This window comes from Eretmochelys imbricata, chromosome 2, assembly GCF_965152235.1.
Source record: "Eretmochelys imbricata isolate rEreImb1 chromosome 2, rEreImb1.hap1, whole genome shotgun sequence".
NCBI classification, from domain to species: Eukaryota; Metazoa; Chordata; order Testudines; family Cheloniidae; genus Eretmochelys; species Eretmochelys imbricata.
In genome coordinates this window covers 267,044,553-267,058,712 of record NC_135573.1, presented here as the reverse complement: position 1 = coordinate 267,058,712, position 14,160 = coordinate 267,044,553, and the positions used below count along the sequence as shown (strand labels likewise).

Genomic DNA, 14,160 nt, shown 5'->3' with positions numbered 1-14,160 from the left:
ACTCTGTTTGGGATCTTCTTCTCCCTGCTACTGAAACAAGCTTTTGGTTCCTCAGCTGAGGGAATCTACTTGCACACAAGGTCTGATGGATTGCTGTACAATCTTGCAAGACTCAGATCTAAAACCAAGACTCGGGAGGCCCTTATCCAACACCTCCTTTGCTGATGACACAGCAGTGACAACCCACACAGAAGCTCATCTTCAAAGTTTAATGGACAGTTTTTCTAAAGCCTGCCAAGACTTTGAGCTTACTAGAAGCCTAAAAAAGACTAACATAATGTGCCAAGGAGTTGAGGAAGCACTCTCCATCAAGATCAACAACTATGAACGTGAAGCGGTGAACAAATTCATATGCCTGGGGTCCACTATCGCAGTCAACCTTTCACTTGAAACAGAACTCAACATCCACATTGAAAAACCCGCCACAACAATGTCTAGACTGAACAAGGAGGGTCTGGCAGAACAACAAACTGACAGAACACACAAAGATCTGTGTGTATCATGTGTGTGTTATCAGCACACTTTTGTACGGGAGCAAGACCGGGACCTTATATTCTCATCAGAAAAAGAGGCTCAACAGCTTTAATATGCGTTGCCTTCAATGAATCTTTGGAATCTCTTGGAGGGACAGTCACCAACACTGAGGTCCTCGAACAGGCCAGCATCCAAACACTCCTCAAACAAACAGAGAAGCCTCCGCTGGCTTGAGCATGTGTGCTGAATGAATGATAGGCGCATCCCAAAGGACATCCTCTACGGCAAATTGGCATCCGGAAAAAGACGCAACGGAAGCCCAAAATTGCATTTCAAGGATGTGTGCAAGCGAGACCAAGAAATGGATGTGGACAAATGGGAAGATCACACTCAAGACCGGAGCCTTTGGAAACAAGAGTTTAACAAAGGTCTCTGGAGTTCCGGGAGAAAGCTGTCCAGCTTAGCAGAGAAGAAAAGAGCTCACAGAAGGCAGGGCCCAAAGAGTCAAGACACCACCTTTAAATGTGACAGATGCGGCAGAGATTGTCTCTCTCAAGTGGGTCTCTCCAGGCATAAAACCAACTGAGTAAATTCTTTACCTCTCAGGGGCGCACATTCATGGGCTCCCGAGACTGATGGATGCCTACTACTATTAGACTGTAAACTCTTTGGGGCAGAGATTGTCTTTTTGTTCTGTGTTCATACAGCACCTAGCACAATGGGGCCCTGATTCAGGAGTGCAATACAAATAATAATAAATGATCATTTAGAACAGGTAAGAACAAACAGAGGCGGAGAAGCTCCGAGGAGCCGCAGGTAGCTACTCCACTCACCTCCTTTGAAGTGTTTCAATCCCTTAGAGCCCCACTGTGACACCCTGACACCCCAATATTCACCACTGTCATGTAGTTAGGACATGTTTTGTACAAAGTATGTCTTGTGAGGTATCATTCTAAAAGTCTTGATCTGCTAGACCTTAATATCTCATTGGATTGTATGTGCTATTGTTGTATGTGAAGTTATGAAGTTTGGCTATATATGTCAGGTTTCAGAGTAACAGCCGTGTTAGTCTGTATTTGCAAAAAGAAAAGGAGTACTTGTGGCACTGTAGGGAGCCAGGGTGGCTCCCCTCCGAACCAGAGGGTAAAGAGCCACCCTCTGAGCCTGACTGGGCAGGGCCAGGCCAAGCTTCCGCCAATCCCCGGAAGGGGAAGGGTGGGACAGGAAGTACAAAGGACGGGGCCCTCCGCCCAGTGAAGAGAGCACCAGGGAGGGAGACAGACACAGGCTGCTCCCTCGCGATCCTGCTGCTGACCCAGGCGAAGCCCTGGGCAAGGAGGAGCCTGACCGGGGGGGAAGGCCTGTGGCAACCAGGGCTGCCAGCCGCTGAATACCCAGAGGACCTGGAGGGGCCTGACGGCAAACCGGGCCAGCGTGAGTCCGATACCGACGGGGAGCGGGAGCGGCCCGCAGCAGAATACCCGGAGGAGATGGAGGGACCGGAGCTGCCCGCAGCGGAATACCCGGAGGAGATGGAGGGACCGGAGCGGCCCGCAGCGGAATACCCGGAGGAGATGGAGGGACCGGAGCGGCCCGCCTGAGAGACCGGGTAGGAAGTAGCCCAGGGGCCGAACTACACCGTGGGGTGGGTGTGTTTGGTCAGCGGGCGCGGACGGCCCCGCTGACCCAGCGGCGGGACTTTTGCCTCCCGCCACTGTCAGGGTCCTGGGCTGGAACGCAGTGGAGTTGGGTGGGCCTGCGTTCCCCTACCCCGGCGCTCCCCTGCCTGAGGGGTGCGCTACTGACTCCGGCCGGCGCTCCCCTGCCTGAGGGGCGCACTACTGACTCCGGCTGGCACACCTTCCCGCTAATTCCCCAACGCCCGGAAGGTGTGGCCGAGGCCTGCCACGGAGATCATAGCTCTCCATCGCCCCTAGGGGCTCGGAGGACCGACCGACACCTGTCACAGGCACCTTAGAGACTAACCAATTTATTTGAGCATAAGCTTTCGTGAGCTACAGCTCACTTCATCGGATGCATACTGTGGAAAATACAGAAGACGTTTTTATACACACAAACCATGAAAAAATGGGAGATTATCACTACAAAAGGTTTTCTCTCCCCCCACCCCACTCTCCTGCTGGTAATAGCTTAAGTAAAGTGATCACTCTCCTTACAATGTGTATGATAATCAAGGTGGGCCATTTCCAGCACAAATCCAGGTTTTCTCCCCCCACCCCCATGCCCCCCAAAAAAACAACCCACTCTCCTGTTGGTAATAGCTTATCTAAAGTGATCACGCTCCTTACAATGTGTATGATAATCAAGGTGGGCCATTTCCAGCACAAATCCAAGTTTTCGTCCCTCACACCCCCCCCCAACCTATTTCCCCTTGTTTTTTCCTACCCCCCCTCAGACTTTCTTGTTAAACCCTGGATTTGTGCTGGAAATGGCCCAGCCTGATTATCATACACATTGTAAGGACAGTGATCACTTTACATAAGCTATTACCAGCAGGAGAGTGGGGTGGGGGGAGAGAAAACCTTTTGTAGTGATAATCTCCCATTTTTTCATGGTTTGTGTGTAAAAACGTCTTCTGTATTTTCCACAGTATGCATCCGATGAAATGAGCTGTAGCTCACGAAAGCTTATGCGCAAATAAATTGGTTAGTCTCTAAGGGACTATATATGTGTTACTGAAACATGTTGTGGGGTTGAAAACATCCACAAGCAGCCTTTCAGGTACAACAGTAAAAAGGCCAAACCATGTTAATGGCTTATTGAGGAAATGCACACAAACATGAGGATTACCCCAGGAACTGTGTACAATAGAAACCTCTCAGAGATAGCACTACACAATAAGAACTCTTTGACCCAGGTCACAGGAAAGCATAATGACAGCATGGGGGGACCTCACTCTCCCTACAACACCACGACTGGAAACACATTGGGGGCAAGGACTGAACTGTGGGAAGTGATGGTCCCAGGTGAGAAGGATTTTTAGCCTGAGTATGAAAACCTGGGAAAGCCAAGGCAACATGTGCCTTAAGAATCTGCCAGCCTGTTTATCACTCACGGTGAGAATTTGCTAATTTATATCCTACCTATCTAGTGTTTTAAGCTCAGTTTGCGTTTTTTGTTTATTTACTAAGGTGATCTGCTTTGGTCTATTTGCTATCACTTACAATCATTTTTAATCCATCTTTTGTAGTTAATAAACTCGTTTTTGCTTTTTCTAAAACCAGTTTGTGGAATTCATAACTGAGGGGCAAAAAGCTGTGCATATCTCTCTCCACATTGAGGGAGAGAGCAAATGTTATGTACTTACACTGTACAGTTCTTTTGAGTTTACACTCCAGAGGGGGGTGTGCACTTGAGTAACTGGGCAGTTCCTTAGCTGAGCCTTCTCATGCAGAGCTAATCTCAGTGTCTGTGTGTTTCTGCACTTGGGGGTGTCCCTACCCGTATGTGCTCTGGTAAAGTGCAGCCTGAAGCTTGGGGAAGGGCTTGACAGGCTGCATAGCAGTACAGTGTTAAGGGAACCCAGACTGGTGGGTCAGGCAGGCGGAGTGGTACCCCAGTACATCAGGTGGCTCCCCAGACCGGGGGGGAGGGGGGGGGGCAACCCATCACACCCACTCCCCCATAGCCAATGGGAGTTTTGCACAAGAGCAACCTGCAGGAGCAAGTCAATGCTCACCCATGCTGGAGCCTGAGAGAATTCTTCCTTCCCCCAATTCCTGATGATCCCCAGCATCCAGCTCTTCCTCTTGTTTAATCCAGATTAAAGTGTCAGATGTGGAAACTGGTGATTATGTTAATGAGAAACAGAAACAAATTAGTGTGTGTTTTACAAACACGTATTGACCCCTTTCTGCAAAGGATTTGGGACTAGAGCTGTCTGGGACGGGGGGAAGGTTGATAACATTTTGTGGAGAGAAGGGAAAACAGATGAGAAAACACATCCAGACAGATCTGGTTATACATGATGATGGGCCAGGTGCTGTTCACGCCTCTCACCAAGTCCAGGTTCCAACCCACTCCTCACCTGTGCTGGGCTCCAGGGGAATTTCTCTGTCCGCCGAACCCCTCTGACCCCTGATACACGGCTCCTCCCCTCCTTCAGCCCGGGGCAGGATGTCAGGGTTGGAAATGGCATGGCCTATTCATGAAGACAGAGTTGAGGGGAAATGAGTGGTTTATTCATATTCACCAGGCACTTACATGTGATTTTAAACCTGAGATGAACAGAGGCAGAACTGGTGATCCTCAGGAAAGGAGATCTCTGCTTTTCCCAGGGGAGCCTGAGGAATTCCCACACTCCTGTAATATTGTTCCCTGCAGGGTCACACCGCTTCCCCTGCCTTGTCCACTTTTCATCCTCTTGTCTTGGGGGGGGGGTTTCCACTTCTGCCTGGGCAGAGGTAAGGGCGAAAAGGGGGCGTGGCAGGGGCTGAGACAGGGTGTGGCTGGCATGTGGGTTTCAAGTGCAAATCCAGTTCATGAACATGAGATGCCTGGCAGATACTTGGGAGGGCTCCGAGAGACTCCTACAGCCAGCCAGGAGTAGCAGTTCACCTGTGTGTGCTCTGGAGCTGCGCTTCCAACAGGAAGTTCAGTGCCTCATATGCAGACTACAGGACACTTCGTGGCCCACTGGCCTGCAGCCCCCTTCTCTCATCTTCCTTCAGCTTGTTGGATGATGAGTAACAAAGCGCTGGGCCCTGCCGACGACTCTCTCTCAGCCCTTGCCCAAACCCTGCATTTTTTAGCCCTTACGGAGAACGTGTGGGTTTGTGATACTTGGTAGAACTCACCGGCGCTAGGGTCCACAGGGATTTCTCTTTCCACCAGCCCTTCCTTCTTCTGGATTCTTTCCTCCAATCCTTCCAGGGATTCCCACCGATCCCTGACACATGGCTCCTCCCCTCGTTCAATGCGGGACAGAATGTCTGGCTTAGAAACAGCGTAGTCTGTTCATGGTAGCAGATGTTAAGGGAACGTCATGGCCTATTAATATTCATTGCAAATAATGCTAAATGATTTTAAACCAGCTCCCCTTCCCTCGCTGGAGCGGACGACAGATCTGAAAGGAGGCCAATACCTAATAAGGATCCTGTAAAAAGATACCATTTCTTGTGGAGGTCAGGTGTGCTTCCCAGCAGATGGGCCGGGGGTCACCACATAGAAGGGGAGTTGATCGGCCAGAGCCAGTTCAGGGAGGAATGCTCTTTGCTATATTATTACCAGGTGAACAAAAGGAGAGATTACTTACCTGACGGTAACTTTGATTCTTCAAGATGTTTTATCCCTATGGGTATGCGCACCATAAGATGTGCATGTAACCAACTTGCCTAAGAGGGAGATATCTCTTTAAGACAGTGGAACTCAACCTGCAGCCCAATCAGCACACAGCTGTGGCCCATGTGACATCCCCAGGGCCATACAGTTAGTCTATATATTGCGTGAATGCGGCTCACATAACATATAGAGAGCTACATATGTGGCCCATAATGGTAAATCGGTTGAGAACCACTGCTTTAAGAGATCTATGAGGGGAGGGGGTAGGAGTAAGTTGTTCTGGGGTCATTGTTGCTAGGCAGATTTAGAACTCCACATCTGGAAGTTTCTGGAATTGGGTGTGGTAGTTCTGGGCATGCTCCAGTAGGTTCCCTGTTGCTGGGGTCAGACACCAGGAGGGCAAGCAGGTAGGGCCTTTTGCAAAACAGCTGCCATGTGCCCTGCGTAGGTTGGGAGAAGCTGAGCCCAGGAGCAGAAGGCAGATTGTTTTCCCTAACTCTGAAGCATTTTACAGCAGGTAAGTAATGTTGTTAAACCGACAACAGGGAAGCACAACCAGTGTTAATTAAAGGAAGGGGAAATTGGGAGGTAAAAATAATTTATTTTATTGTAATTGTATACTGTGAACGTTGTATTGATTTTATCCCAAATGTTTTAACTACATTAACTCAACCAGTGCGATTCACCAGCTTTTCTTTAAATTTGATCATGGGGAAAGAGTCATTTATATTTTGCAATTTCTTGTAACAGGGTTTATTTTAAATCTATACACTTAAGTGAGTGATTGGCTAGCAGTGATTTCAGCAGAGGAAGAATCTGCATGGATTCCAACTGAAGATTCCTAGAAGCAAGTGGAGGGAAGATGTTGCTTTTGAACCAGCAGACTGTACAGATTTGGTGGTCAAAGAATCAGACTCAGGTGAACTCAGCCTAAACTTTTGGGAACTCTGAGTTTCCTCTCACTGTGTTTCTGTGGAGACTGAGCTGTTTAAATTTAATTTGTTTTCTTTATGTTTATGCATAACTGCGAAGACAATGTATAAAGTTGCCAAGTTATGTTGTAGAAATTAAGTTATTCTTATTCATTATGTTTCTTTATCATAAGATTTATAATGTTGGTACTTAATTAAGTTCATTCCTTTTGTTCTTTTGGGGACTTGAATGTGGGGAGGTTGACACTGTGCAATCCTTGCTGAAAATCCTTAGACTGAATTTTGGGTTTCCAGCTACCTTTCTGTGGGAGTTGGGTTTTTTAGGCACTAGAGAAGGACTATGAAATGAACTCATCCCCTCGCAAAGGTTACATGTGCACACCCATGTGCTCTCAATGAGAAACAGCAAAGCAGGGTCTGTAGGCCTGTGCACAGCGGGACCTTGTGCCTCCACAAAAGGGCATATAAGGAGGTGTGAACTCACTGACACTCAGTTCCTTGACTGTGAAGAAGAGCATCTGCAGCCGAGGGGAAGGAAGGTGGAACTGACATAGGGACAAAACATCTCAAAGAACTCAAGGTCCTATAAGGTAAATAACCTCTCCTCCTCCTTTGAGTGTATATGTCCCTATGGGTGCTCCACCAGAGGAGACTCTCAAGCAGTAAACTCCACAGGGAGGCAAGTCCAAGATGGTTCGGAGTACTGCGTCACCAAAGGTAGAAGTAGGTAAGATGGCATAATGCTTGGCAAAGGTGTAAACAGAAGACCAAGTTGCAGTCCTACACATTTCTGTTATGGGAATGTCTTTCAGCAGAGCTATAGCTGTGGACTGAGGTCCGGAGAGGAGCGTGCTATCACTTTGTGAGGGGGCCGCATTGCAGCATGTTCTAAACAAGTTGAATTGCAACCCATTAGACAGTCTGCGTGGAAATAGGGTTTCCCTTCATCCTCTCAGCAGATGATACAAATAATCTCTGAGAAGCCCAGGAAGAAGGTTAGAGCCATTCTGACACCTAGTATAAGTAGACTGGTCTCCTCTCCAGAGGCTTTGGGTAAAACACTGATAGGCGGCTTTCGTCTAGCTCTGCCATAAGAGCACTGAGCTCTTCCATTCTTCCAGCTGAAGAGACGGCTATAAGGAACTAAGTCTTGAGGGAGAGGTAGAAGTCCCCGCCTCTCAAAGTGCTGCAACAGCCACTGGGACGTTGAAGCCAATGTAAGGAGGAGGACGCGGGCCCCGCCAGGGCTAGCAAGCATTCCATTAGAAGGAGCTTCAGTCTAGCCTCCCTGAACTGATCTTACATTTGGACAGAATGTGGGTGTCTCCAAGGCAGCTCAAATGCCTGTCACTACAGAGAAAAGACCTATGGCAGGTTTGGCAGGACTTAAACCCCAGGATCTTTCGCATAATACAGAGTGTTAATGGACCAAAATGGACTATAGAAAGAAAAAAGGGGGGGGGGGGAGGAAGCTGTGTTAAAACTGAACGCAGAAATAAAATGATCACACAAACACAGGAAAAACTAAGAATAAATCACTATGTTAAGAAAGGCGGGAAGCCGAGAACCAGCGGACATGCAACCACTCCATCTCGAGCCGCAGGCAGTTGAGAAGGAACTGAGTGGCAGCAGGTCCGTGCCCCCCTATATCCCCTCATTTGGAGGCGCCACTCTGGGCAGATGTGGGCCTGCAGACACTGCTTTGTAGTTTCCAGTCAAGAGCACATAGCGTGCGTGCATCCTACGGTGCAGCACCCTATGGACATACACTCAAAGAACTAGCTGATACAATGGTAGGACTGAGATTTTAAATCAGCAGAAGACTGATTTTACCACAGGATGGAGTGATCTGGATCTTTAAGGAAACGAAGGATGGTTTTGTATTTCAGGCACTGGCCTGCTACTCAGCACACCTGGGTTCAATTCCTGGCTCTGCCACAGACTCCCTGTGTGACCTGACAATCACTTAAACTTGCCAAACCTGATCCAAAGTGCTCTGAAGTCAATGGGAGACATTCCACATGCTTCAAAGGGTTTGGGAAAACTAGATAGCTGTAGCTCACGAAAGCTTATGCTCAAATAAATTTGTTAGTCTCTAAGGTGCCGCAAGTCCTCCTTTTCTTTTTGCGAATACAGACTAATACAGCTGTGTTAGGATATAGATATTCAGGCCTGTCTGTAAAGGCCTATCCTCTAAGAATTTAGGTGTATTCTTAATACTTGGCTAGTTATAGAGGTATAAAAGAAAGAATCAAAATCACTGTCTGCTGGTGTAAGAGCTTTCTCTTACTGTGACAGTCTGAGGCCCTGTTCTTAGGCTAAGGCCTTTGGCTAAGCAGCAGAGGCAGCCATAAGCTGGGAAGCGAATGGTCACATCCTCACATTCCAAACTAGTCACATTGAAAGAAGGTGCTATTGGGCTCTTAGAAATACAATCCTGTCCTGATAGTGCCTATCGCCTCCAGAGAAAGGGAAGTGCCTAGATAATGTAAAAGGAAACTTAGTTTGATAGCATCCTGTCTGGCAAGAACTCACTTATGAATAGCTGGGATGTGAAATCCTCACTTCTGTATTGTTTTGTCATTATAGTTCCCACTTTGCTATTGTTTGTCTGTATAATCTCTGTCTGGTTCTGTGATTGTTCCTGTCTGCTGTATAACTAATTTTGGTGGGTGTAAACTAATTTAAGGTGGTGGGATATAATTGGTTACATAATCATGTTACAATATGTTAGGATTGGTTAGTTAAATTTCAGGAAAATGATTGGTTAAGGTATAGCTAAGCTGAACTCAAGTTTTACTATATAGTCTGCAGTCAATCAGGAAGTGAGGGGGTGGGTATGTGTGGGGAAAAATGGGAACAGGGAATGTGGGTAAGGAAATTGGAATCATGTTTGGCTAAGGGCAGGAATGGGAACAAGGACACAGGTGTAAGGCTCTGTGGTGTCAGAGCTGGGAAGGAGGATACTAAGGAAGGAAACTGGAATCATGCTTGCTGGAAGTTCACCCCAATAAACATTGAATTGTTTGCACCTTTGGACTTCGGGTATTGTTGCTCTCTGTTCAAGCGAGAAGGACCAGGGAAGTAAGTGGGTGAAGGAATAAGCCCCCTAACAGGCTGCTACTCTGAAACTAGATATTAGAGGCATCGCAGCGATGAACAGGCTCCTCGCGTACTCTGCAGCATGTAACTACAACGGTTATCTGCAGCTAGGAAGCACTGGACCAGATATACATCTGCAGTTTCCAATTTAGTTCTAAATAGGAGGGTGTGTGGTATGAGCTGTCGATTGCTAATGCTCTGGGAAGTAGTGATCCACTGGAAATCAAAGGAACTGGAGAATAACCTGCAATGGGAACCAGAGCAGGAACTGTTTCTAATCAGAGAGTGAAATAGCTATTAGCCAGGATCAATGGCTATTAACTAGGATGGGTAGGGATGTTGTCCCTAGCCTCTGTTTGCCAGAAGCTGGGAATGGGCGACAGGGAACGGATCACTTGATGATTACCTGTTCTATTCATTCCCTCTGGGGCACCTGGCATTGGCCACTGTCAGAAGACAGGATACTTAGCTAGATGGACCTTTGGTCTGACCCAGTATGGCCGTTCTTATGAAAACTGATCCTTACCCAGAGAGATCAGGGTCTCATAGTTCCCCTTCATAACATTCTTGTAAAGCTCTTTCTGCCATTCCTCTAAGTTCTCCCACTCCTGCTCATTAAAATAGACTGAGATGTCATCAAATGTCACCGGCACCTGGAATCACAAGGGTTATAATAAGCTTCTTCTTAGACTGTAAGGACCTGACCCAAAGCTCACTCAAGTGAATGCCACTGACTTCCATAGGTTATGGAGGAGATCCTTATGGCAGGGAATGCATCTTGTGCTGTGCTCTTAGATGCACCAAGACCGGAGCACGAATTTTATCAGAAACTTTGAAGAATCAGGGCCAAATTCAGCAAGAAGATGTGTGTCTCCTGAAAAGCGCAGAACACCCTCAGCTCCCACTGACTACATGGAGCATTTGTAGGTGGTCTGTTGAGAGCATCTGGTTGGCTAGCTGTGGCATAAGTTTCCAACCACTGTTTCCAAATTGCATCAGAAGTGATACATAAGTACACTCCTAATATTACTTTTCCACATCAGCACTTGCTGGAGATGAACAGCAAATCAGTGACTGAGCTGGAAACAGAGCCCAGATGTCCCGACTCTCAGTCCCGTACATTATCCACAAACGACTGGACCAACTGGATCTGGCCAGTGAGTTATTGGACACTTTGAAGCCAGTAAGATCACTCCCTGCACCTAAGGTGTGATAAAGTGAATTAAGGGGGCCTGCATATCAGAAGATATGGAAACCCGTTCAGTACCTAAGTTCCTATCCCTCAGCACTAGCTAGGACGGGATAGGCAACCTATGGCACGCGTGCCAAAGGCAACAAACGAGCTGATTTTCAGTGGCATTCACACTGCCCGGGTCCTGGCCACTGGTCTGGAGGGCTCTACATTTTAATTTAACTTTAAATGAAGCTTCTTAAACATTTAAAAAACCTTATTTACTTTACATACAACAATAGTTTAGTTATATATTATAGACATATAGAAAGAGACCTTCTAAAAAAGTTAGAATGTATTACTGGCACAAAAAACCTTAAATTAGAGTAAAGAATAAATGAAGACTCAGCACACCACTTCTGAAAGGCTGCCAACCCCTAAGCTAGGATATTGTTACCTTGGGGACTTCTCCCTTAGTGCCTGGGGGCAGTCTTAAGATCCAGAAGTTCCTGTTTCTCAGCAGGTTCTCCAGATTCTCCAGCCTCCTCTGCAGGAAATTATTCTCCTGGATCAGAGTTCCCAAAATAGTCCATTTACTCTCCAGCTGGTTACCAAATTCCATGGCTGTCTTCTCACAGTCTGTTAACTTCTTCTCAGTTGTCCCTGTTCTCCTCTCCAGATTCAGTAATCGTGAGGCATGGGAATTCACCTTCCTCTCCACAGCTTGTATGGCAGCCACTACAGTCCACAAGGAGATCTCTGTAGTGTGATGATGGGCTTCATTCACAGGAGTTTGTTCGGGAACACCAGGAGCCTGCTTGCATGAAGAAAAACAAAGTCAGCATCAGCAAAAAACAGCACAAGAACTGTTTCCCTTCCTGTAGTGAAGCAGATTTGAAATGGAAACCCCACAATGTCTGACTCATATCAAGTGTGGAACATTCATAGGCTTTAGGGCCAAAAGGGACCATTCGATCATCTAGCCTGATCTCCTGCGCACCACAGGCCATTCAGTTTTACCCAGTTACCCCGGTACTGAGCCAGATAACTAGTGTAGCGGTCCTCAAACTGTGGGTCGCAATCCCCTGACTCCGTTTTCATGAGGCTGCGGGGGCAGCTCCGGGAAGCGGAAGGTGGGGGGTAGGGCCAGGTGTCCGGTTTTCAGCCGGAACGTCTGGTCGAAAAGGGATCCTGGCGGCTCCAGTCAGCACCACTCACCCGGCCCTTACTGCACGAACTAGCAACCGACGAGCTGGTGTCTTGACGCTCTCCACAAGCCCGCGCTCTGCGCACCCCGGCGGGGACCTACAGCCCCCCAGGGCGCCCACGGCCGGGGGCTCGGCGGAGCTTGGACACAACAGCAGGAAGCCCGAGCACGACGGCCGGTTTCTCTGGGGCAAGGGAGGCTCCCGCACAGACCGACAACCTCCCCCGCCGGGCCGGGCCGGGCCGGGCGTGCGCCCAAGGGAGCCCCCGGGAACCGGGCTGCTTCCCCCCAGCGCCCGGGGCGGAGCTGAACCCCCCGGGGGTACCTGGGGAGCAGCGCCGGGCCCCGCCCCTGCCGCCAGGGACCCCCCAGCCCGGCCGGGCAGCACCGCGCTCCCGGGGCCCGGGCCGGGCGGGGAGAAGCTCCCGAGGCCCCCCCGCCCGCCGGGCCCTTACCTGGGCAGCGGCCCGCTCGGCCATGGCCCCCACGGGCGGGGCTGCTCCCGCGGGCCCGGCCCGGCCGAGCCCCGCTCCCGCTGCGGGCTGGGCAGAGTCCCGCCGCCGCCTCGCCACGGGCCGGCCCCGCTGCCGGGCGCCGCGCAGTGCATGCCGGGAGCGAGCCGCGGCCTCGCCCCCCCCAAGAGAAGCGCCTGAGCCGGAATCCGCAGGGGCGCCGCGAGCGGACAGCGCCGCCTGCAGGGCGCGGCGGAGAACGCAGCTCGTGGCCCGGAAGGTTCAGCCCGAAAGGCCGCGTCCATCCTCCCCTGCTGTGCGAGCCCCGCCTCCCCCCAGCACCAGGCGGGGGTGACCCTGTAAATATAACGGATATTGATTCAGAGATTTTACCCCCCCCACCAGGGTCCCCTCGACTGAGCTCCCGTACTAGCCCTTCCATGGCACCCCTTACCGCCCTGCAGAATCCACACCAGAAAGAAATCCCCTTAAGTAGGGACAAAAAGAAGAGGAGGACTTGTGGCACCTTAGAGACTAACACATTTAGCTGAGCACAAGCTTTCCTGAGCTACAGCTCCCTTCATCGGATGCATTCAACAGCGGGTCAGTAAATACCTGGCCCTAGTGCCAGGGCCCGGGCTGGTGCAGTTACGACAGATCACTCACGGCGCAAGCCCCTGCCAATTGCCTTTGAAGGGTCATGGAGAAGTAGGGTTGTGCCAACCCTCCCAGACTGGCCTGGACTCCCCAGCAATTAAAGATTATGTCATGTGAGGAAATCTCCAGGAATTCGTCCAACCAAAGTTGGCAACCCTACAGAGAAGATCAAGGGCCCAGATTTACTCTTATGAATAGTGGAAAGACTTCAGTGGGGCTACATCTGAACCCAGCCCTACCTGCTCCCTCGCAAATAAATCCACATTCTGCAGCATGGTCCCTGGATTATGCAGCAGTTTAGTTTAAATTATGAAATTACAGGCCAGATCCTCAGATGGCGTAGAGTAGCCTCGCTCTGTTGACTTCAACTTAACTAGGGTGATATACAGCCAGTGAGGAGCTGGGCCTAACTTTTGTTAAATGAGCTGAATATGAAATGATCAGTACAAGAGCCTGCATGTTATTTATTTTGATACTGAGCACAATTTATGTTGCCCCCACATTTTCAGCATTCAATAGGCCCCAGATTTTTATTTCACTGCATCATTGAAGTTGTCATGGGGGAAAGATTCACGCAGCTGGGACTTGGAGGATTAGCACAAATGGAGACATTAGAGGCAGTTTGGGACTGTAGGATAAGCACAGTAGTTTGATGTTTCTGCTAAAATGAGTAGCAGACACAATAGTTTTTACATTTGAATTACCACTGTTAGGATCCAGAGGCAGCACCCTATACAGATGTGTGGGGCGAGTGGTTTCAGACACTCTGCTAACACAAGAAAGCCACACCGCATGAGTTAGGTCAGGTCTGCACTACAGACCTATATCAGTCTAACTATGTCACTCAGGGTGTGAAAAAATCCA

At 49.2% G+C, this 14,160-nt stretch overlaps 1 protein-coding gene across 1 annotated transcript in view; it reads right to left on the bottom strand.

Moving 5' to 3' along the window:
* LOC144260214 (uncharacterized) overlaps window positions 1-14,160 on the bottom strand; it is a 44,010-nt gene that overhangs the window by 6,247 nt on the left and 23,603 nt on the right. The window contains exons 9-14 of the mRNA XM_077808769.1: window positions 12,643-12,879; window positions 11,438-11,797; window positions 10,336-10,462; window positions 5,292-5,447; window positions 4,523-4,636; window positions 4,175-4,279 (exon numbers count right to left, since the gene is read on the bottom strand). Of these exons, the coding sequence (XP_077664895.1) occupies window positions 4,175-4,279; window positions 4,523-4,636; window positions 5,292-5,447; window positions 10,336-10,462; window positions 11,438-11,797; window positions 12,643-12,879 (1,099 nt within the window). The remainder of the gene's footprint in view (window positions 1-4,174; window positions 4,280-4,522; window positions 4,637-5,291; window positions 5,448-10,335; window positions 10,463-11,437; window positions 11,798-12,642; window positions 12,880-14,160) is intronic.